Source organism: Marmota monax, unplaced genomic scaffold (assembly GCF_021218885.2).
Source record: "Marmota monax isolate L192 unplaced genomic scaffold, Marmota_monax_Labrador192_F-V1.1 WCK01_AAM20220418_F8-fsc00078, whole genome shotgun sequence".
Lineage (NCBI taxonomy): Eukaryota > Metazoa > Chordata > Mammalia > Rodentia > Sciuridae > Marmota > Marmota monax.
In genome coordinates this window covers 4,741,860-4,765,126 of record NW_026694865.1, presented here as the reverse complement: position 1 = coordinate 4,765,126, position 23,267 = coordinate 4,741,860, and the positions used below count along the sequence as shown (strand labels likewise).

At 53.0% G+C, this 23,267-nt stretch overlaps 1 protein-coding gene across 4 annotated transcripts in view; it reads left to right on the top strand.

Annotated features, from left to right (window-relative positions):
• Smad6 (SMAD family member 6) overlaps positions 1–23,014 on the top strand; it is a 74,823-nt gene extending 51,809 nt beyond the window's left edge. For 2 of the 4 annotated variants that reach the window (XM_046426610.2, XM_046426612.2), the window contains one exon: positions 22,020–23,014. In XM_046426610.2, coding sequence (XP_046282566.1) covers positions 22,020–22,564 — 545 coding nt within the window. In that variant the 3' untranslated portion in view covers positions 22,565–23,014. The remainder of the gene's footprint in view (positions 1–22,019) is intronic. The other 2 variants (XM_046426611.2, XM_046426613.2) reach the window with 1 other exon arrangement.
• Positions 23,015–23,267: the final 253 nt, after the last annotated feature.

The following is a 23,267-nucleotide window of genomic DNA, read 5'->3' as shown; positions in this document are numbered from 1 at the left end:
GTTGGGAGGGAAGTTTTGCCTCTGATATACCCTGAGGCAATTGAGTGCTGGAGAACCCTGGGGGCTGGGGGTGGGGCTTCCGCTGCTGACTGGCTTCTCTGTCCTGGATACAGTGGCTCCTGAGCCTGGGTTTCTACACAGTGTAGGTGATGCCCTGTGTTGGAACTGTATTGGAGAACTGTTGGAAGACTGTATTGGAGGGGGCTGTCGAGGCACAGCGCATGCCCAGGGAATGCTTTTTGAAATCCTCAGGCGCCACCAGCTCTGCTATCTGGATGAGACAGGGCCTGGGAGGAGGATCTCCACAGGAGTGAAGCCAGGGTCGGTCTCCAGTGCCTGAGATCTGTGTCACACACAACAGAAGTCCCTTCCCTTCGGATTTGGGGACCTCCTCTGGCCACCCTTTCCTTAACAAGGAGCCTCCAGAATGACAGGTTCACATGGGCTCAGGAGAGAGTGATCCAGGGGAGAGCTTAAGGGAGCTGGCAGTGACCCAGAGATGCCTTGGCAGAGCTGACCCAGGGCCCTTTGTGCCCACGCCTGGCCTCCTTGCTGGTTGCTCCTGAGGGTTCATCAGGATCCCCCAGGCTGGCTCCTTTCCTGGGGGACTGGTCTGCCCTGATTCTGGCCCCTCTGGGCCTTGTCCCTCTCTTTTGAGATCCTGCCTGCTCTGACATTTTGGAAAGGGCTAGAAAGGGCTAAATTCTGGAGGTGGGGCCAGTGGGAGAGCAGTGGGCATTGGGCCTGCCTGAGCACCACATTCCGCACACGCCCCCTGGAGGCTGGTGGGACAACAGAGCAGCGGTGAATGTGGACACGTGGGGATAGGGGTGGGGTGGGAGGGGGTGGAGGTGGGGTGCATGTTAGGCTCTCTGCAAATGTGGTGGCCTGACTGGGGCCAGGATGGGATGGCCACTCAGGCTCACTCTGCGCACCAGGGGGCTGGCTTCTTAGTCTGGCTGAGAGGGGCGTAGGCCCCTTTTGAAGCAGAGTGCACGAGCTTAGGCAGCGGTGCTTCTGTCCTTGTGAGGGTGTGGCCAGAGCTTGAGTTGACTGAGGGATTCTTCACAGGGATCCTAGTATGTTCACAACTCTTGGTCCTTTAAAACTCTCTTTATTTGTCATTAAATATGAAATAATATGCAATGACACACATAATATCGTACATCCTCTATAGAAAATTCAAATCATACTGATAAAGGAGAAGTGTCTTTTCCCCCACCTGACTCCACATTTTCCCTGAGAGTTAATGACCTTAAAACTTGATGGAAATATCAGCAAAACATGCAGCAGTGGGGCAGGCCAGACACCAGCAGCAGTAAATATGAATGCATCAGATAGTCGAGTAAAAGACACAGGCTCATGGGTTGTTTTATGAATCCAGTTCCATGCTAAGCCAGGAGGGACTCACCTAAACCAAAGGACACAGGAAGGTGGAAAGAGCTGGGGAAAAGGAGGTACAGGCTGAGCTTCCCTAATCCCAAAACGCTCTGAGATCAAAAACTTTTTGAGCACTTACATGATGTCACAAATGAAAAACTTCACCCCGACCTCATATGAATGGGTCACAGTCAAAACACAGTGCTCTAAATACATTGTATAAAATCGCCTCAGGCTAGATGTGACTACAAGTGAACTCTGTGTTTAGATTGGAGTTCCATCCCCAAGATCTCTTATGATACATATGCAGATATTCCAAAATCTGAAACACTCCAGGTGTGGGGCTGCATTCCCATAATCTCAGCAGCTCTGGAGGCTGAGGCAGAGGATTGCAAGTTCAAGGCCAGTTTGGGCAACTTAGCAAGTCCTTGTCTCAAAATAAAATAAAAGATCTGGGTATGGAGCTCAGTGGTAGAGTGCCCTGGCTTCAATCTCTAGTACAATAAAAATCGGACATACTTCTGATTCTAAGCATTTGGAATAAGGGATATTCAACCTATGTCCATGGGTGCTAAACAGAAGAAAAGCAGGTGTAGCAATATGAATATGAAATCATTCCAAGCAAGAAAGTACTAAAAGGAATAAACAGGTATATTTTACATAGGTCACAGGCAAACTTCCTTGTAAAGGATTAGATAGTAAACCTTGTTGGTTTTATAGGCCATACAGCCTCTGTTGCAACTACTAATCTTGCTGCTATAGATAATAGGTTTAAAAAATGATCTTGGACGGGCACGTGGCACATGCCTATAATCCCAGTGGCTCAGGAGGCTGAGGCACGAGGATTGTGAGTTCAAAGCCAGCCTTAGCAACTTAGCAAGGCCCTAAGTCATCAAGACCCTGTATCTAAATAAAACATTTAAAAAGGAGTTGGGGATATGGCTCAGTGGTTAAGCATCCCTGAGTTCAATCTCTAGAGCCAAACAAAACAAAACGAAATGAAAAAAACACTTGGCTGTGTTTCAATAACTTTAATTACAAAAACCAGGGGCAGGTCAATTTTGGCTTTTGCTGTACCCGTGGTAGATCAAAGCTAAAATTATCAGTAAGATCTAATTATCAAGAATCTTTGGCCCAGGGGCTGTGGCACACATGCCTATAATCCCAGCGGCTAGGGAGGCTGAGGCAGGAGGATCACAAGTTCAAAGCCAGCCTCAGCAATTTAGCAAGACTCTGACTCTTAAATAATACACAAAATGGTCTGGGGATGTTTCTTAGTGGTTAAGCGCCCCTGGATTCAATCACCAATGCCAAAATAAATAAATTAATTAGCTAAATTTTTTTTGCACAATCAACAAACATAGCTTTGAAATATCAAAATCAAAGATGGATAAAAGTCAAAGGAGAATTTGGGGCTGGAAATATAGCTAAGTGATAGAGCACTTGCCTAGCATATGCAAGATCTTGGGTTTGATCCACAGCATTGCAAAAATAAGTAAATAAAAGAATCTTGGGGCTGGGGTTGTGGCTCAGTGGTAGAGCACTTGCCTAACATGTGTGAGCCTTTATGAGTCTCAGCACCACATAAAGGTCCATTTACACCTAAAAAAAAAAAAGAATCTGACAAAACCCCAGATAAGGGGGTCTTTATAATTGTGCCTTGACAAGTTGACAAATCCAGCAGAGACAAAAGATTCTGAACACCACGGTAAACTTGTTGACCTACACGTGTAGAGCTAGACCCCTGTCCTACTGAGCTATGCTGGATCTTCATTCACTCTTAGGGGTTTTTAAACTCGGTAGGGTATCCTACCTCTGAAGGGGCCTCACAAAGAACAGGAAGAGAAGTTCTGTCTTAGCGTCGAGTGCTGAGAACACTCCCGGGGTCTGCACCCACGGAATCCCTGGCTTCTGGTATTAATCACACGCAGTTGTCGGCACCAGGTGGGATCCAGAGGAAGCTGCAGGCAGGGACCTCACCCTTTTGAACTGATGGTTGAGTGTGAGCACATGAAATAGGGGAACCGGTCCAGTCCCCACCTCCTTGTTCAGCTCCTGGCAGTGGCTGGCTGTGCCCATTACACAACATGAGTCCTTACTCCTAGAGGAGCATTCGAGGTCTCGCAAGATCTGCCCCCAGCAGCCTCTGCGGGCTCTCCTTCACTAGCCCTTCTGCAGTTCTGGGAGCAAGCAGAGGAGACTCTCCGGGCCTCTTCTCCTGCCTGTGTGTTTGGCCCACGCCACTCCTGACACCTGGAAACCCCTTTGCATCCCCCTACCCATTGTTCTCCACCTTCAAGCCCGGGATCAGGAAGCCATCCTCTCTCCCTAGTGGGAGTTTGGGTCTTTGTTTTGCTCTGCTGCCCTCATTTATAATGCTCTTTTGTGGACATGTCCTTGCAGCAGCGTGGTGTCTTGGTCTCCTGGTGTGCATACAGACCAGTGTGGTGTGCGCCCAGGCACTAGGCGGCATGGTGAGGAGCCTTCCTGCGTGGTCCGCCTGGATGCATGAGTCCCAGTAACCCAGTGTGGAGGGGTCAGGAGGTCCTAGTTTCCTCCCATGTAAATTTTCTTCATTAGTAAAATGGACAGTCAGTACCATGTACCTCATAGGTTGTTGTGAGAATGGATGTTCCTGGCACAGAGGGAGCTCACAGGGCATATCAGCTAGCAGTGTTCTAGTTCTCTTCCAACAATTCATGTCAACCCTATTTTACAGACGGGGAACCAGAGGCCCAGAGAGGCCAAGACCATTCATCTTAGACATGCAGCTAGAAAGTGACAGAGCCGGGATTTGAACTGATGTCCTTAATTCCAAATCCCACAGGGAGGTGTATATACTGTCCCAAGCGCCTGTCCTCAAACACACCCGGACGCACTGAGTCAGGGCCATCCGCGGTGGCTCCAGAATGTCGCCTTCCCAGCTTGTCTCCCAGGCCTGGCGCTGGGATGACCACGGCTGTCTAATGCAAGGAAGTCAACTTGGTTTGGTCTCCTTCCTGTCCCTGTCATTCCTCTGTCAAGGAAGCCAGGTCTCCCACCCCCGTGCCAGGCTGCAGAATCCTTCACTCTGCCATTGTGACCTATCAGAGCCAGAAAAGGGGCCTCCTAAATCTTGTGGAAAACATAGATTCTCGGACTCCACCCAGAACCCATGAATCAGAATCTCCAGGGGTGGGGCCTGGGAATCTGGACACAAGGACCCAAATAGGAGGACCATGGCTGTATTAACCCTTTTATTTTTGGGCTAAGGAAGCTAAAGACCCCAGGACTCAGAGAAGAGTCCTCTGCCTTGCTGCTGGAGGGCCCTGAGCCTGGGGGCCTGAAAGGCCCTCCCTGGACTTCACCTAGATTGTGGCTGCTCTTTTCCCAGCACTGTCCCCATGGCACCCCCCAGCCCCGCCCCTGCCTCAGCCCCAGAATCTCTAGAAACTCTGTACAATGGAAGTGGCTGTGAGCGGGTGTGCAGAGGCCTTCTGGAAACGCAGGCTCTGCTTGCAGACTTCCTGTGTCTTACAATGTTATCTTCAGAATAGGAAACTTTGCCCCATTTTTGCAACGCACATCCTTCGCCTGAGAGTCAGTGGCGGTGCCGGCCAGCCGGGGCGGGTCACTTCTCAGGCCCAGGCGGGGAGTTGTTCCGACAGCGATGCAAGGAAGGCCGTGCTCCCTGCTACCCACAAGAACAAACAAACAGACGGTTTTGCAAAAATAATTCATGTTGGCTGAGCTCGTCAGGAGTGTTTGTCTCAGTTCCTCTGGCCTGGTGGTACCGGGGACAGGGGTCCCTCCTTAGGGACAGCTAGTGGTGAGGCCCCACCCTGCGGGGTGATCTCAGGTGATTTCTGCTCTCCAAACCTCAGTTTCCTCTTCTGTGAAGGGGAGAGGTTGGGCTAAATGACCTCCAGCCCTGACATGCAGTGACTCCCCCCAAATCCTTTAGATTTCCCAGGTTTCTCTTTGAAAAAGGCATGCTGTTGCTATTCCACAGCACCCTGTACTTTTAAGAGTCTTTCCCTGAGACATTCTCGCATGACCCACTGGGGTGGTGGGCAGATTCTCCAGGTGATAGAGTGCATTCTGAGCTGGAAGCAGGGAGGCACCTCTCAGAACCACAGGGGCAGGGCTTTTTGCAGGCTTGCAGTTAGCCCAGGCCCGGCTAGTGTTGCCTGCTGTGGGCCAGCGGCAAGGAATGCTGATGATGCTCTTCCAGTCGGAGGGAGGGTTATTTTGGTTTGAGGGAAACAATAGTGTGTGTATAGCCCACTAAATAACTTGGAACTCACCAGAAGGAATGGTGTTTGCAAAAACAAGAGTCTCCCTGGTGTCCTTAGACATGCCCGTGATTTTCTCCACACCTCAGCCCCAGCACTTCCCACAGAACCATGCATTCCTCCCGTGAGCACGTGCTGGTGTGTCTCTGCACACAGTAGGCCTTCATGGAGCAAGAGCAGAGCCCAGCCTCCTATGCAAAGCTCTTCTCACGTCCGGGAGCACTTCTGTTGGCTGGAAACCAAACCCACAATGAGTGGTTCTTGAAAACATCCTACCCACTCTTTCCCTTCAGGGAATTTGCTTCCAGGGTTTCCGGGTGGAGCTCCACACGTTTGAGGCCTGGGCCGAGTGGCTCTGCGAGCCAGCAGGAGGGGTCTTGGGAAGGTTGAGATGGCCAGGCTCCAGGAAGAGCCACCTGCAAGGAAGTGGCTCTTGGTGGGTCTTGATGAAGAAGCGCATCGGTGGGCCTGTTCTAGTGTGAGTGTCGCGGGGAAGGGGACAGGTGGCCCAGACGGGAGCTTGGCTTGCACACGATGGATGAGGAAGCCTTCCCATCAAACAGCGTGGCTGAGGAAGGCATCCCTGCCAGGAAGTCCGTCTGGTGGCACATGTTGTGGCCAGCCCCGACCTCAGTGTTTTTATTGATAGCCATTTCTGAAGCTCAAGGGGAGGGGGCAGAGGAGTTGGTACAGGGAGGGAGAGAAAGGTGTCCACCGACACCCTGGGCTTCCCTGCCCTGAAGGATGGTCCCCACCTGCCCTGAAGGTGGCCCTGCCACCTCAGGATCCCCGTCTTGGTGAGCTAGATGTCTGAAATGCCCCTGAGGGAGGCAGCTTCGGGGGCCACCCTGGGCACCAGTCTCGGGGCTCTGCTGAGCACCTCCTGAGCTAGGTGATGGACAGTGGAGGGAGCAGAGCGGTTGTGGCCTGGAGGCTGGGCCCCACTCCCTGCCCAATGTCAGCGCACCACTCGAAGGGGCTCCACTTCCTCAGGGGTCCACAGGCTGGAGGGCCATGGGGTAGCGCCAGGACAGGGACACCCTGGGGAGACTGGCGGCTCTGGGTCTCCCTGGCTGGGCTCCAGCCCCCACGTGCCCAGAGACACAGGCGGTTGCTCCTGACTCGGTGCCCTTAGGGACCCGCCCAGCCGGAACCTGCCAGTTCCCCGTCAGTGCCGCCTCCCCGACTTGGCAGGGCTGTCTCCTCGAGCTGGAGCAGCCTTCGGTATTTCCAGCTTGGCCCCCTGCCCGCCTCTCTGGGGCCTTGCAGTCTGTCCCTCTTGGGCCGGGACCAGGGCACCCTCTCAGCTGATGGCTTCACGAGCTCGCCCCACACGCCCTGCACTTCTCTGAGGGCCCCTGTCCTCACCTGCAGTGTGACCGAGTGGAGCATGCTGCCTACCCGCTAGGAGAAAACCGGGGGCCAAACTAATTTGTAAATCATCCAGGAGGCCACAAGCAGGTGACCTTGGTTGCCCACTGCAGTGACGCCTGAAGGATTTCCACACGGGTGGGCCCCTCCCCTCCCTCCTTGCCTGCTCTCACTGGGAAACGCCTGAGCTGGCAGGGTCCCCTGGCTGAATGCCTTAGGAACGCTGCTTCTTTAAGACAGACAGAGATAGCTGGGTGGCATGCTGGCATGCACGGCCACAGGCCACGGCTCCTTCCCAGGCAGCCACTGCTTGCCAGAGGAGAGCCGAGGAGGCTCTACCATCCCAGGGACATTTTTGTCCAAATACACAGACAACATAGGCGACTGAGGACCCCTCACCAGCTCAGGCCGTTGGCGGGGTGGGCAGTACCTAGGAAACCAGGTTTTGTGATTTTTTTCAAATACCATAGGCTGGGGTGCCGGCCGGTGATGTTTCCTGTTAGAGGTCATTGAGAGATCTGCTTAAGGGAACAGAGGAACGATTTGTAATGGTATGCCCGTTGTTTATACAGAGCTAGTAGGATAAACAGTTCTCCTGAGCCTTATTTATATTTTGCATTTGTTTATCAAAACTTTTTTTTTAAAACTGCAACCCAGCTGCTTTCGGAATTATTATAAACTCTAGATTTATGAGTCCTAATTAATGGTACTTTACTGTATATGCACAATAATTCATCTTGGCAGTGTGCGTGCTTTATCCAGAAGCCTCAGTGTTTGGGGGAAGGGGAGCAAAGTAAAGTGTCCCTTCCCCCCTGCTCCCCAGAGTATTAATGTTATAGAAAGATTCTGGTTAAATCATTTCTCTTATCAGGTCAAAAGTGGACGTAAGACATGGCATAGCTGAAGCCTGAGGTTGTATGCCTGTGTGAGGCCCTGGATTTACCCCCAATACCCTGCTACACAGAGACCTTCCCTAAGCTGCACTCTAGGGTGCCTCGTCCCTGGAGCCCACAGATTGACTGGTCCGGTGCACACTCCAGGGGAGACGGTGATACTGAGGGGTGTGTATGGGGCCAGAGGAGAAAGATGACCAAAAGGACACTCAATGGCAGTTCTAGCAGCAACTGATGTTCATCCTTGCTTATGATGTCATAGTTGCTTCTGTTACAACAGTTATCCTTCTCTGATATCATGGCTTAATTTTATTTATTTATTCATTCATTCATTCATTCATTCATTCATTCTAAAGGTGGAATCTTCTTCAGTTGCTAAGGCTGGACTCAAACTTGTGATCCTCCTGCCTCAGCCTCCCAGGTTGCTGGGGTTACAGGCATGTGTTACTATGTCTGGCTCCTGGCTTGATTCTGACATTGATCCAGCTAGCATCAATCATTCAGCATTACCGCTGACATGAGGTGCCCATTCTATCCTGTACCTTAAAGGGGGAAAAAGACCTTTATTACCTTTGGGAATTAAAGATACTGCCCAGCCCTGGGGCTCTGCGTTTGGCTTGCTGGGGTGTGTAGGGTGGGGGTGTTGGAGAGCTGTGCTCTGCTCTCCCAGTTGGTTGTCATCCGGGTACACACCAAACTGGTTACCTTGTTTCTTGAGTTTTTTACCCATGCAAAGGCCTCCCAAAGTCTTGACCCATAGAGGTGGCATGTTTCCATCTCGGCCCTGAAGACCCTGGGATGACTTTAACAAGCCCAAGCTGCAGCTGTCCCCTCAGCTTTTGTGTGCCAGGGAGATGTTGGGGGCATATCCCCATTTCACAGACCAGAAAACTGAGGTGTATAGTGACTTCATACAGGTTGGTAGCACCCGCTTGGGTTGGCGCTGTGGACGACTTAGGAAAGGTGACCTCCGAGTGTTGGGGTTTTCTGCTGTTATTTTTAACTCTGGTTTTCAACGTCCTTTCTTGCTGCAGTGGCCACAGACAGGGCTGGGATGTCGTAAGAGGCTTGATGTAACTAAAAGTGCCTGGCCTGCGAGTTCCCAAGTTCCCGCCTGAGGAGGAAGTGGTGAGGTGGCCAGGAATGCAACCTGCGCCTCCCAGATTAATTAATAATTGGGAGCTGGCCCCCTGCCAGGCGGCAGAGCCAGGAGATACACAGAACAAAGAGTGGTGGTTAACTGCAGTGGGGGAAGGCGAGGTCTGACTCTGCCTGTGGCTAAAAGGGAAATTCACAATGGCCTTGATTTATGCTGCTGTTACTCAGGATCCTCCTTAGTGGGCCCACTTGGGCCAGTCCTCTAAGAATGCAGATGCTGACGACCTGAGGGCCATAGGTGCCCATGGGGAAGGGAGGAGGAAGGGTTGGGGGGAGGGAGGTGCCAGTCACACTGGTACTTCAGAGAGTGGGACTGTGCTGACTGCCTGTCAGAACTTTAAACAAGTGAGAAGTAGAAGTGGCTTTGGAGTCCATTACCCTGAGTTTGAATTCTGGTTTATTGGTTTATCAGGTCAGGGGCCTTCATTTCCTCTATAAGTTTATACCTGCCTCCTAGGATTGTTCTTGGTGTTAAATGAGATGGGATATGGTGACAGTAGGTGCTTGGTGGGGACTGGAGATGAGGCGGAAGGAATGACACCTGCAATCAGTCTCTGCTACTGCCAGACCTGCCAGGTGCCTGCTGCTGCTTAGGGTTGACCCACAAGAGCCTTGTAAGGCTTCCCTGTGATTCAGGAAAGGTACCCCTTCCTCCCAATGTCACACAGGCCCCTGTGGCTGCAAATAACTCTGCGGAGGGCAAGAGAGTCCCAGAGGCACTCGGGCATTGCTGTCTGGGTTCAGCCTAGGTGTCTCCTTGGGCTTTTTTATCTTTTCAAGAAGAAATCAAGGATTATGAACCGGATCATGGAAAATGAGGCAGATGCCCCTCTTTGCTGAAAAGTGAGTGTTTTAGTCAGCTTTTTCGCTGCTGTTACGAAAACAACTATAGAGGAGGAAAAGTTTATTTGAGGGCCCACGGTTTCAGGGTTCTTAGTCCACAGAAGGGTGGCTCCATTCCTCAGGGCTCGAGGTGAGGCCGAACATCATGGCAGGAGAGTGTGGCTGAGGGAAGCAGCTCACATCATGGTGATCAAGAAGCAGAGATTTGGGGTTGGGCTTATGACTCAGTGGTAGAGCTCTCGCCTCGCAAGGCCCTGGGTTCGATCCTCAGCACCCCATAAAAATAAATAAATAAAGTTATTTAAAAAAAAAAAAGAAGAAGCAGAGACTTTATTCTCCCCCCAGATACATATACCCCAAAGCCACACCCCCAGTTCCCACCTCCTCCAGCCACACCCCACCTCCTCAGTTACACTTAGATGACCCCATCAGGGGATTAATTCACTGATTGGGCCAAGACTCTCACAATCCCATCATTTCTCCTCGGAACCTTCTTGGATCGTCTCACCTGTGAGCTTTGGGGGGACACCTCAGCCAAACCCTAACTGTTAGCTTGGGAGTAGACCCAAGAAAGCACAGTGGACCGACAGGACCATTGCTGTCCCATCATTGCCACATTGGCTTGAGTCCCTCAGGGTGCCCCTGTGTGTCGAGACACAGACTGAAGAATTACTCTGAGAAATAGAAGCCGGTTCCCAGGCGATGGCTTACCTTCCTCCAGAATGCCTGGCGGAAGGAAGGTGGCGGCAGTGGAAGGAGATCCGACCCACTGCCTCATTAGCTTGGGGCAGCCCCCCAGCCTCTCGGAGCCGATATTCCATAACCTAAAATGGGGCCATTTCTGAGTGGACTTGGAGAGTGGGGAGATGCTCCGGTCAGAGAGAGCCTCCTTCCATTACCATCTATCTGCAGGATAGAACCACTCTCTTGCCTGGGTTATGAGATCCGAGAGAACCATGCTTGTCCTCCTCTTGTTTTGGAAACCAGGCTTGGCCTTGGGTTTGAGGTGTGGCTCAAACACAGGGTCTCTGTGAGGTTGGCCCCACGGGATGGATGAGCCGCTCAGCACCCTCCCTCTGCTGCACCTGGTGCCCCTATCAAACAAACCCGTTCTTTTCCAGGCAGCTTGGGAGCTTGGGCATGGGCATGCCTGGTGCCAGGCAGCCTCGACTCACCTGCACAGTAGCACAGCCTTGAGCAGCAGACAGGTCACTGTGGCAGGGCCAGGAGCTGCCAAGCCGGTAGTCATTTTGCAACATTTTTGCAGAGAACATTTAAATCTCATGTTACTGTAGTTTCTCCAGCAAATACTAGTATTTAATTGTGGATTAATGATCTCTCCAGTCAATATTAGCTTTTTGCTTATTATGAAGCACTCCTGTTTGTTCCAGAAACATATAAGAACGATTCAAGCAACCCTCGCTTTAAGAAAATCCAGCATGTAGGCATCTGCGTTCACCCAAGAGGCGTGGATTGTGTATCTTTGTGCTATAAAGGGATATTTTAAAGAAAAGAATTTCATGCAAGAATTATTTTACAATTGAATGTCCCACGTCTGGTACTTTAATATTGAAGTATTTATTCCCAACTTCATCTTTAGTGTAAATCAAGGCAGGTGCATTTGACTTGCAAAGCTCACACCAAAGGAGGTCTGGTTGGTAAAGAGCAGCCTGGGCTTAGATGAGACTTATTTTTTAGAGCTTTTGCAAATACGAAAACCAGCTCTGCTGCCCCATTCCTTGGCTCTTTCACTCAAAGCTGTACTTTGTCTTCCTTCACCCTCATAGACATCGAAAGCCAGAGAAATGAAACCCACCTCCACCCAGACAAGATGACAGGCGCGGCCAGGCTTTAGGCAATTTTGTTGTTGTTGTTGTTGTTGTTTTGCCACTGAAACAAGCCTGTGCCTGTATAGTGAGTTCATGGGACAATCCACAAGCAGGGTCGCCTCATGAGAGGTAGCAATAGGGACAGTGCTTCTCCCCACTGCCTTATTGTCCCAGCCTGTGGGCATCCGTGGTGTCATCTGTAAAGCACGAACAGTATTGTTGCTGTGCCTTTTTCAAGGGTGTGGATGGGGAGGGGGACCAGATAATTTCCCCAACCCTTGGATGTCAGATGTCATTCACACTCCATTGCTCAGAGCACCTTTATTAGGTGCCAGTCCCCAGTCCCCCAGAGGAAAGGCAAAGATGGGGCCCGTCCTGGTCACTTTCTGCAGTGTTCCTGTGCCATGTAAGATGCTGTGACCCCTGAGAACTAAGACAGACTGAGGGAAGGCAATTGTTAGGTACTTTGCTTTTTGTGGCTTTATATTGGTCTAAATAGAAGTCTGAGGCAGGAGATATGCCAATAAAACTCAATTTGCATTTGAGAAATAAAAGGAAAATGGAGGTCTTGTCTCCGTCTTAATCATAAAACAAAGCTGGCCCTGAATCTTCCAGCTCTGGGGACCTGCAGGGTGGGAACTTGAAGCCCACTGCCATCTATCACACACTAGCCATCCTGAACCCCTTCCACACCCAGGCTGTCCCTAGCTGAACCCCCAAAGGGCCAGTTTTGTTCTCCGTGGCCTAGATTCACCAGGGAAGCCAGGGTTGGGTCCAGTTGGTGAGATTCAGCCGTGAAAGCCTGAGATGAGGACCCAGGCTTAGCCTGACCCTAGAGCAGCCCCCAAGACCAGCGGGGTCCCGTGTACTAGAGAATTGCACGGTTCACTCAAGAGCTGCGCAGGGCCCTCCCCTCTCACAACTACCACCTCTTCCTGGGGACTGAGGTCCCCCGCTTCATTTTCTCACACAAATATCACGTTATTTCAGAATCTTTCCAGGGGCAGCAGTAAAAGCCAGGCTTTCCCACCCCAGGTGGTCTCTGAGTAAGAAAACAAACAAACATGCCCAGCATCTGACTTGGCGATAAGACCAAGGAGGCCTTGGAATCAGAGCAAAGTTCAGAGGCTTTTGTTGCAGAAACTGGTTCCCTCTGGGAGCCTGGGCTGGTTTCACGAGCTGTTGGCCTCCCTCTGTCTCCTTCCCAGGCATTTCTCGCTCTTCATCCTCTGCCCTCCCTGCCTCCTCCCACCTGGGTGCTTTCCTGCCCAGGGAGGCCGAGGGGCTTCCTTGCCCTGTGTCCTAGGTCCCTAAGCTGCTGGGGCTTCCTTTGGAATTTCTGGAGTAGTTTGATCGGTTGGCTCTGGGGTGGAGGTGACTCAGATGCCAGCCTCAGTCACCGGCCTCTGTGTGGCTCTTTGGATCTCAGCGGCTTGCAGAACCTGGCCAAAAAGCCACGCCTGGAGAAGCTGGAGCAGCCCTGTGGGAGGGGAGCCACCTCAGGAGGGCAGGATGAGGCGCTGCAGGTAGAAGGCAGGCCCCAGGTGTCCTCTGGCTGGAGTGGCAGGGCTGGCGGGCTCCCGTGGAGGGGCCGCTGAACAAGAATGTGCGTTGGGGCCTGGGCAGAGCTTGCTTTGTGTCGGGGCTGCAGTACAAGTTCATCTTTTCAGGATTTGTGTGAATGCTGCACGAGATAAAAGAATGGAAACCTTACCCTCGGCAGCCAGGCCGACACTTTGTTCAATCGGAGCCCGCCAGGGTCAAGGCGCCAAGGCTGAAAGGAAGGCCTTTCCGCAGGGCCTCTCCTGTCTCTCCCTCTGAAGGAGTCCACTTACAGCCCAGCCAGCGACCGTCACTGTACCCTTGATGGCTCCTAGACCGCTCTGGGCAGCACCTCTGAGGGACACAGAAGAGCAGAGGGAGGGACGAAGCGCGATGAAGGGCCCAGGAAAAAGGGGCTGGCAGGTCCCTGGCTGCACTGCCCTGTGGCCTCCCGTGCTGGGGTCTGCCCTACGAATGGGGTGGCTCCCATCTCCTGGGGGACTCGTGAGGTTCTGAAGGGAGAGTGAACAGACAGCACCCAGCAACAGGCACCTCCCACCCTCCAGGGACACAGCCAGGGCCCATGGCCTTTCCCAAGACCAGTGTTCTTTATTGGTGCACATCTAGAAAATGCTCGTTTTTGTATTCTGAAGGGGTGGAATTTTTGAGTGTGAGAAACTAAACTTGAAAGCCCCAAAATGTATATGTTCACAGGGCTGCATGAGGGGTCACAGAGGGCATTTAGGGATTGGGGGTATTTGAAAAGCCCCAGGACCCTCCAGGAAGGTGGAAGGTATCGATGCTGAGGGCCCCCCTATTTTGGGGGTGCTGGGGATCAAACCCAAAGCCTTGAGCCTACCAGACAAGTGCTGTACCACTGACTACACCCGCAGCCCAGAAGATCCCTCTTAATATCCCATCTTTGTGCGGCCCCCACGTGACAGTCTGGAGTTGGACATGGCTGGATGATTATAGCTTCGTGACCATAAAGTAACCCTTATGGCCTCTGGGATTTTGCAGCCCACAGGTAGCAGCCACAGGAGTAATGCAAAGGTCCCGGCTCTAAGCCTAACAGACAGGTGCTCAAGTCCTAGTTTTGCAACTTCCTAGCCAATGACTCTGGGCACGTTACCTGACCTTCGGGCCTCAGCTCCCTCATCTTGAAACGGATTGATGATAGGATGAGCAGTATGTTGACAAAGTGCATTTAAAGTGCGGTGTGATGGCCCACGCCTGTAATCCAGAGGCGTGGGAGGCTGAGGCAGGAAGATTGCAAGTTCAAAGCCAGCCTCAGCAACTTAGGGAGACCCTGTCTCCAAATAAAACATCTATTTTAAAAAGGGGGCTGGAGATGTGGCTCAGTGGTTAAATGCCCCCCAGGGTTCAATACCTGGTACGTATAAATAAATAAATAAATAAATAGTGTGCTTCATGCTCTGCCTGGCCTTTGGTAAAGGTTTGTTAACTGTTGATGGGTTATTACATTATTCATATTTCTACTGTTATTTCTCCTTGATATTCAACTCCATTGGCACATCTTATCTTTGTGGGTGTTATTACCTAATGGGAATCCTCTTATGAACTGTACAGGCTGAGCCAGTCTATTATACAATTTGTGCAAATAATATAGAGAGATAAGTCTGCATGGTGGTAATAGCTATTAACTTACGGGGTGCTTATTTTAAGTCAGGCATTGTTTGATGCACTTAAAATTCACCCCAGTGCCCCAGTGAAGAAGCCACTGATTGCATCCTCATTTTGCAGTTTAGGAAACTGAGGCCCAGAGTGGTGAAGCCACCTGCCCAAGATTTCACAGCTGGCAAGCGCAGAGCTGAGACTCACAGGCAGGCAGAACCCATGCTCCCAATCCAGCCCTGTGTAGGAGACGCCCACTGGTCACAGATGTACTGCTCGTTTCCCCTGTGACCTTGGCAGCCACTTTACCTCTGGGGGCTTTAGTTTTTGCCCCTCAGCCACTGCAAGTTCCTCCGCCCCCTGGCTGTCACTCTCTGTTCCCAGTCCCATCACACTCCCTGTCTTGGGAGTAGCACCCCCCAGCATAGCAGCTGAGGGCTGTCTGGATTGTGGCACCAGCGTAGTCCCCTGAGCCAGGCGTGGTGGCGCACGCCTCTAATCCCAGCAAATAGATAGGCCGAGGCCGGAGGATGGAAAGTTCAAGGCCAGCCCTGGCAATTTAGGGAGACCCTGTGTCAAAATCAAAAGGGCTGGGGATGGCGGTCGGGCAGAGCACCCTGGGTTCCATACCTGGCCCTGGGAGGCAAAAACAAGATCCCCGAGGTGGGCCCTGTGCAGGCAGCGGCGGTGGCCAGACCGCCCGTGATGTGATGACCGATTAGGAACTTCCTCTTGGAAGCCCAGCTTCCTCTAGGAGCCAGAGGTGCTGGGGCTTGGTGGGGGCGGGGAGGGTGGGTGGGAGCAAATGAGAGGAAACTCCTGTCAGCTGGGCCGCATTTGGCCAGCGTTCAGCGGAGCGGCTCACTCTAAGCTGCTGACCATTAGCACGGCCCTGTGCACATGCCTCTCTCCCCGCTGCTGCAGCCCGGTGGGCAAACCACTGGCGTCCCCTCCCTTGACCAGCAAAGAAAGCTTCTAATTAATGCTGCGCCTCTCGGACTTGCTGGAAAGCCTGAAGCCATTTCTGCCACTCAAAACGACAAAGGAGGGCTAAGTGGAAACTCCTTTTCTCCTCTAGGTTTGATAACAAAAACGACTTATCTAATGGGCAAACAAGGCTTTAAAGGGGTGTTAGGTTAACCAGATGCAGGGCCATGTAATTATTCCCAGGCCTGGGAGCCCCAGATGAAAAGCTGCCGGTTGGACAGGAACTTGAAGCCACAGGCATGACATGGGACAGAAGAAAGGAGTTTTCCAGGAAGACAGGAGGCCCCTCAGTTCAACCCTGTGAAAAGGGGAAGAGCAAGACCCAAGTTCCTATCTGGCACAACTACCAACTTGCTGATTGACCCTGGATAAGTCACTTAACCTCTCTGGTCGTCTGAGAGCCCAAGTTTCTCTTCTCAGCTCTCTCTGGGGGATCTGCCTTTGTATTGGGCTCATTGATTTGTGGCAGACCAGGCCTATTCATCCGGCTCCAGGAGGGAGAGGGAGGTTGCTGTGGCCTAGGTAGTTATGAAGCAGCAGCTAAGACTTGGAGTGTGGTGGGCATGGGCCAGCCAGCCAGACCCTGGAGAGTAAGAGCGCACAGCCTGGCCTCCTGTGAGTGCTCTATGCCTCTGCACCTAGGGCTTTTCAAGACTGACCTGAGCACATTCCTGGTGTATTCAGAAGATGGCCAAGTCCAGTGACGTCTGGCCAGAGGGGCAGGGGAAGCACAGGAAAGCCGGCTGCAGTGTGCCGAGGCTTCTGGAGCGAGCACGCAGCCCAGCCCACGGGGGAGCACGCAGGAACTCTCCTGCCCTTTGTTTTGACAGAAAACTGCTGATTCAAAGAAGCTGAAGGCTTTTCTTGGGACTTCAGCTCTCTGGCCTCCCTCAGGCTGCAGCCGATCCCCTTGGTGCCCCGGCACCCCCACAAAATTACATGGTGGGCTCTGGGCAGCCTTGATGGTCAGAGAGGCCAAGAGGAAGGCGTGCCAGCCATTGGAGGGGCTGGATTCTGTGCTGGGGACAAGGCCTATTGTTGGGGACAGGGCCTTCTGCCCTACACAGGCATCCACCACCCTCTGGTGGCAGGAATGTGGGCGCCACTGGGAGGGAACTGACGATCCCCTGGCTGCCCAGAGCCCTGCTGAGGCCACTCTAGGACAGACCCAGGAACAATGAAATTCACAGCTGAGTGTTTAGGTCATGATTTCGTCCCCGAGTTCCCACTGTTCCAGCCAAGGTATCAAACACTGCCGTCACCCAGAAGGTTCTCTCATGCCCCTTACCATCATCCCACTCCTCAGGGGTTTCACTGTTCTGACTCCTTTTTTCTCTTGCCCGTGCTGGGGCTGGAACCCAGGGTAGGCAAGCGCTCTACCGCTGAGCCACACTGTCCTTGCTCTATCTCCATAGCTTGCTTTGCCCACCCAAGAATTTGATGTAGGTGGGAGCAGATACTAGCGCTCCTCTCGCTCACAGGATGCACTTGGGGCCATCCTCAGTGTGGCGTGTTTCACTAGTTTGTTCCTTTCTGTCGCTCAGTAGTGCTGGGGGCGGGGTGGCTGGGCCTCGTTTTGCTTATCCACCCTCCTGGTGATGGGCATCTGGACTGGCTCCTGGATGGGGGTTATGGCTGGAGCCGCTGTGAACATTTACTAAATCACAGGCATTTGGGGCTGCAAGTTCAAGTAATGAACTCATTGCTCAGAGGGGAAGACTGAGGCCAGAGAAGGGAGGTGACTTGCTGGATCAGGGCCAGCAGGCAGGACTTCTGACTCCCCAGACCCAGCGCCTGTCCTCTTCCCCACCAAGCTCTCCCAGCGGGACCTGGAGTCTGGCTGGGAACTAGGCCAGGCCGTGAGCAGGGGGTAGCGAGCCGGAGTTTCGGTCAGAGCTCGGTCATCTTTGATGTTGTTCACTCGGGTCTGACTCCCTGGTATTTATTTGCAATTAGAGAGCTGGTTCCTAATTAGGCTGATGGCTGTGGGAGATGGCGGGACCATCGCCTCAGAGCCACAGAGAAAAGGATCCTTCTGCAAGAGGCTGTCCCCTTGTGTCCTGAGTAGCAGCCCAGACAGACTATGGGCAAAAGACTTGGTGGATCTGTGGGGGAGGTGCTGGGGACGGGGGACACAGGAGTCCCTGCCTCTCACGTGCAACACGGCAGGGCGGTTGTCGGCTCACTTGTCCAGGCTGCACAGCTGGCCGGTGGTGACAGCCTAAGGTCTGTCTCAGTCTGAAACCTTTTGGCTCATGTGAGCAGGGTTAGAGGAGAACTCTAGAATCCGAAGTTCTGGTCCCTGCCCCCCCTTGCCATGTGTCATCAGGCAAGCCACTCTATACCCTCTCGGGGCACGAGGTCACTGGACTCCATTAGCGTTTCCCACCGACCAGCCTCAAAACTCAGTTTTCCTTGGTTCATGACAAAGAAAATTAAAATGAGGTAGAAAATAAGTCCACACAGGACAAAATGAAGCAGTGATAACCCTGTCATTTCAAACTCCCTGTTAAAATAGGGATTCAAGGGCTGGGGCTGGGGCTGAGCGATAGAGCGCTCGCCTAGCTCATGTGAGGCCCTGGGTTCGATCCTCAGCACCACATAAAAAATAAATAAAATAAAGGTATTGTGTCCAACTACAACTAAAAAATAAATATCAAAAAATAAATAAAGTAGGATTCGTTTGTGGGGGCCCTAAGTGTTAGGACCCCCTAGATGAGACCATGTCAGGGACCCTCAAGCTCTGCAGTGGTACACACCTTCCAGGACCTAGACCATGAGAGCAGTCATGGTCACCGGTGGGGAAACTGAGGCTTAGAGAAGAGGAGGGACTTGCTCCATGCACAGGCTGTAGGGTAGAGCCCACCCCAAAGGCTTTGCCTGGTACCCGGAGAAGGGCTCCTTCTCAGTATCCGACAGAGACCCAAGTCCTTGCCTAACACCTTCCACTGCCCCGGGCTTCCTGTGGGGTGGGGACAGTGTGCAGAGTGTACTTTGTGTCACCCCTCCATCTGTGTCAGCGGGTTCCCAGAGCACCCTTCCGGACAGATGCAGCCCCGAGGCAGACAGAGAAGACGGAGACCCCGCCTTTCCTACTTGGAGAGTGTGGGGGTCGCTGACCAGCAGCATGGTCACCTCTCAGGCCTGGGGAGGGGCTGAAGTTTAGATGCCCAGGAGGGAGAGGTCACAGCAGTCTTACCAGAGGTGACAGTCTGCCTCCAAGAATTTGGGAGCCTTGGCCAGGAGCCCAGTCCAATAAGGTGCCACCAGTCTGCTCAACCCAGGCCCCAGGTACCCGGGAGCCAGAAAGCTGGTCAGGCTGGACCCTCGGGTGGCCTAGTTATTCCTGTGAGGGGTGGGAGACCCAGAGGGGTGTTTGGCTGACTGGGGTGAGGGGAACTGAGAGGAGGGGGCCTTGAATTGAAAAGCTTTTTGGGAACTGAGAAGACAAAGTACCCACCCTCCCAGGCCTGTGACACCCCTTCACAGGCTGCTGTCGGACTCTGAACTGTCTGGGCAGAACTGGTGCGTTATGGTGGGTGGCCCTTGCAGAGCCTTCCTGAGAAGGAAAGGTAGAAGGAAGTAGTCAGGCCTCACTCCATGAGACGGTGGCGGAGTCCTGGGGAGGTAGGGGTGGTACACACCTCCAGGACCCAGACCGTGAGAGCAGTCGTGGTCACCGGAGGGGAAACTGAGGCTTACAGAAGAGGAGGGACTTGCTCCGTGCACAGGCTCCATGCACAAAAACCTGCCTGGCGCCTGGACAAGGGCTCCCCTCCAAGGCTGGCTCCAGCGTTTCCTCCTGTGTTTCCCGGCCCACCTCCTCCCTTGCAAGTGGAGCTATCGTAAAGAAGGCCACAGCTCATAGAAGGTGCTGGGTGATGCCGGTTGCTGGTCCTGTCTCCCAGCATGCTCAGGGCACCTCTTCTTTGCTGCCCCGCCTTGCTGAGTCTGGCACACTCACAGGACTCCTGCGGGTTGGTGAGCAGCGCTGGGGTTCAGGGCCAGGCTGACCTGCTACTGCTTTCTTGGCCCTTGTGCCAGAGAGGGCAATGGCTTGGGCATTAGAGCTCAGGATCTGGCTGTTCCTGGCTGCTCACCTGCTGAAGCTGGCCTAGTGTCCACAGCCTGGTCATCTATCAAGGCTTGAGCTGTCTCTGTGCCCCCTAGCTAAGGGGTGGGTCAGTTGAGGGCAAGGAGAAGGACCTTTCCTTTCCCTTCCTCACCATCAGCTGAAACCATGAGGGGCCTCCATGGAGACTCTGAGGCAAAATGATACAAATTTTGGGCCAGCATGGGGACTTGGATTCCCCAGCACACCTGGGGACCTGTGGCTGGCACCTTGGTGCCAAGCAGAGGGCAGCAGGGTGTGTGTGGCAGATGGACATTCCTGGGGTCTGCACCAAGCCCAAGGCCCCAGCAGAGCAGCCAGCCTACAGGAAGCCCCTCAGGCAGACAGTTTCCTGCTAGGTGGCCATGTGGGCCTCCTGGTATGTGAGGATATCAGGGGACCCTGTCACCCTGCTCCTCTGGGGATTTGAGGCAGTGCAGGGATGAAGGAAACAGAGCTGGCCTCATTCAGGCTCCCAAGGGAAGTTATCAGAAGTGTAATCCCTGCTACTAGGAGGCTGAGGCAGGAGGATCACAAGTTTAAGGCCAGCCTCTGCAATTTAACAAGGCCCTGTCTCAGTAAAATAAAAAGGGATGAGGAGAGTGCTTGCCTAGCATGCACAAGGCCCTGAGTTTAATCCCTAGTACTATAAAAACAAAAACAGAAGTGTCTCCCTCAGGTTTGGTTGAACTTTGATCAGTTTCCGTTTGACAAGCTGAGCCATAAAGTGCCCTGCTTTGTTCTTGCCAGGTTTCCAGCTGAATGTCTTCTTCCATACAAGGGCCCCCAGCCTGGGAGCAGGCATGGCAGGTCCTGTCACTTTGCTGGATAGTCATGGGCCATGAGCTCAAGGGAAAGACCAGATGACAGAGGCTTCAGAATCTGAGGGGCTGGCCACAGGTGGTAGTAGTAGGCCTGGGCGTCCCTGCAGGACAGGACAGGCCTGTGTCTGGTTTTCACACGTACAAAGATGCCCCAAGTTGAAGTGGGACAGGGTTTCAGGAGCGTCCAGGCCACCCCTTTGCCATGCAGTGTGGAAATTGAGGCCCAGAGAGGAGCAGCACACACCTCAGAGCTGAAAAGCTCTTGAGCCCTTGAGGAGTAGCTTTCTTTAGCACTTAGGGACCCTCCACGTCTGCTGTGGTTCTGGTGAAAACCTCCGTCCGTCTCTTGCCAAGAAAATCAGCTCAGGTGGAGTAGGCAGTGGAGGAACTGGGAGGCTGAGATCAAGGCTGGGAATGTCACTGCAACCTCGTCACTCTTCCTAGTTTTTGGAAATGGTATCTCACTATGTTGCCCAGGCTGGTCTGGAACTCCTGGATTCAGGTGATCCTCCTGCCTCAGTCCCCATGTGCTAGGACTTCTAGGCACCCTTATTATTATAACAAGGCCAGCACCGCATTCCACGCTGCAGGCTGAAAAGGTTCTCCACCCTGCCTTCTATGCTGAAGTCCCTTCAGGTGATCTCCACCCCCAAGAGTTTACCCCTACTCTAGTCCCATGGCGGCCTGGATGAAGGGGTTCAAATCCTGGCCAAGCCTCACTAGTTGTGAGACCCTTGGGCAGGCTGTGGGTGCCATTTTCTGCAGACCAGGTGTCCTCACAGAGTCCAGAGTAAGAGGCATGGTGGCACACACCTGGCAGGTGGAGGGTGCTCCTTTGAGTATGTGCAGATGTTTGTCTGCCTGTCCTGGTGGTGTGTCAAATGCTTGTGGGCAGGAGAGGGATGTGCTTTGGGTTGTGCTGCACCCTGTAGGTTCGCAGCCTGTTTTCTCCTTTGCCTGAGGTTATGTATGTGTGACAGAGGGGAGGGGGGAGGGGGAGAAGACGTCCCCTCACTGTGTGCCAAATGTCCCGCGCCATGGCACACAGTAGGCGCTCACACAACTGCTGAACCCCTGAAACTTTACCTAGCCCCCTACTGTCCAGACACACCCCTGGTGACCCCCTGGTTACCACACCCCCCAGTAACCCCCCATACCCTGTGCTTGTCCAGCAGACGCCAGCATGTCTCCGGATGCCACCAAGCCGAGCCACTGGTGCAGCGTGGCGTACTGGGAGCACCGGACGCGTGTGGGCCGCCTCTACGCGGTGTACGACCAGGCCGTCAGCATCTTCTACGACCTACCTCAGGGCAGCGGCTTCTGCCTGGGCCAGCTCAACCTGGAGCAGCGCAGCGAGTCGGTGCGGCGCACGCGCAGCAAGATCGGCTTCGGGATCCTGCTCAGCAAGGAGCCCGACGGCGTGTGGGCCTACAACCGAGGCGAGCACCCCATCTTCGTCAACTCCCCGACGCTGGACGCGCCCGGCGCACGCGCCCTGGTGGTGCGCAAGGTGCCGCCCGGCTACTCCATCAAGGTGTTCGACTTCGAGCGCTCGGGGCTGCTGCAGCACGCGGCCGAGCCCGACGCCGCCGACGGCCCCTACGACCCCAACAGCGTGCGCATCAGCTTCGCCAAGGGCTGGGGGCCCTGCTACTCCCGGCAGTTCATCACCTCCTGTCCCTGCTGGCTGGAGATCCTGCTCAACAACCACAGATAGCGGCGGCCCCGCCAGGGGCGCACAGGAGGCCGGGCGCCGCCATCACTCACCTCGGGAGGGGCCGGCGCCCAGAGACGCGGCCCCACGGACGAACCCCCCCAAATATCATCTACCTAGATTTAATATAAAGTTTTATATATTATATGGAAATATATATTATACTTGTAATTATGGAGTCATTTTTACAATGTAATTATTTATGTATGGTGCAATGTGTGTATATGGACAAAACAAGAAAGACGCACTTTGGCTTATAATTCTTTCAATACAGATATATTTTCTTTCTTTTCCTCCTTCCTCTTCTTTATTTTGTTTTTGTGTTGTTTAAGAAAAATGATACAGCAGAACTAGGTGGAAAAGCCTGGGTTTGGTGTATGGCTTTTGAAATATTAATGCCCAGACAAAAAGCTCATAGCAGTCACTCGATGATAATAAAGTATTCACGTTCTAGTTTTTTTTTTTTTTTCAATTTTAAACTGTCTTGTTTTTACAAAGAGGGACACTCAGGGGTTCTGAGTGGCTTCTGACCCATCAGGCACTCTGAAACGACTTCAGAATTTACTGGATTAAAAGTAGAGGGAATAAATTGAAAAGGGAGGAAGGATAATACTCTTAAGTGAACCAGAGAAGGGTCTGTTCCTTCCTGCCCTTGGCTGTGGTAGATCCCCTGGATAGGGACCCAGGCAGGGAAAGACAGTATAGT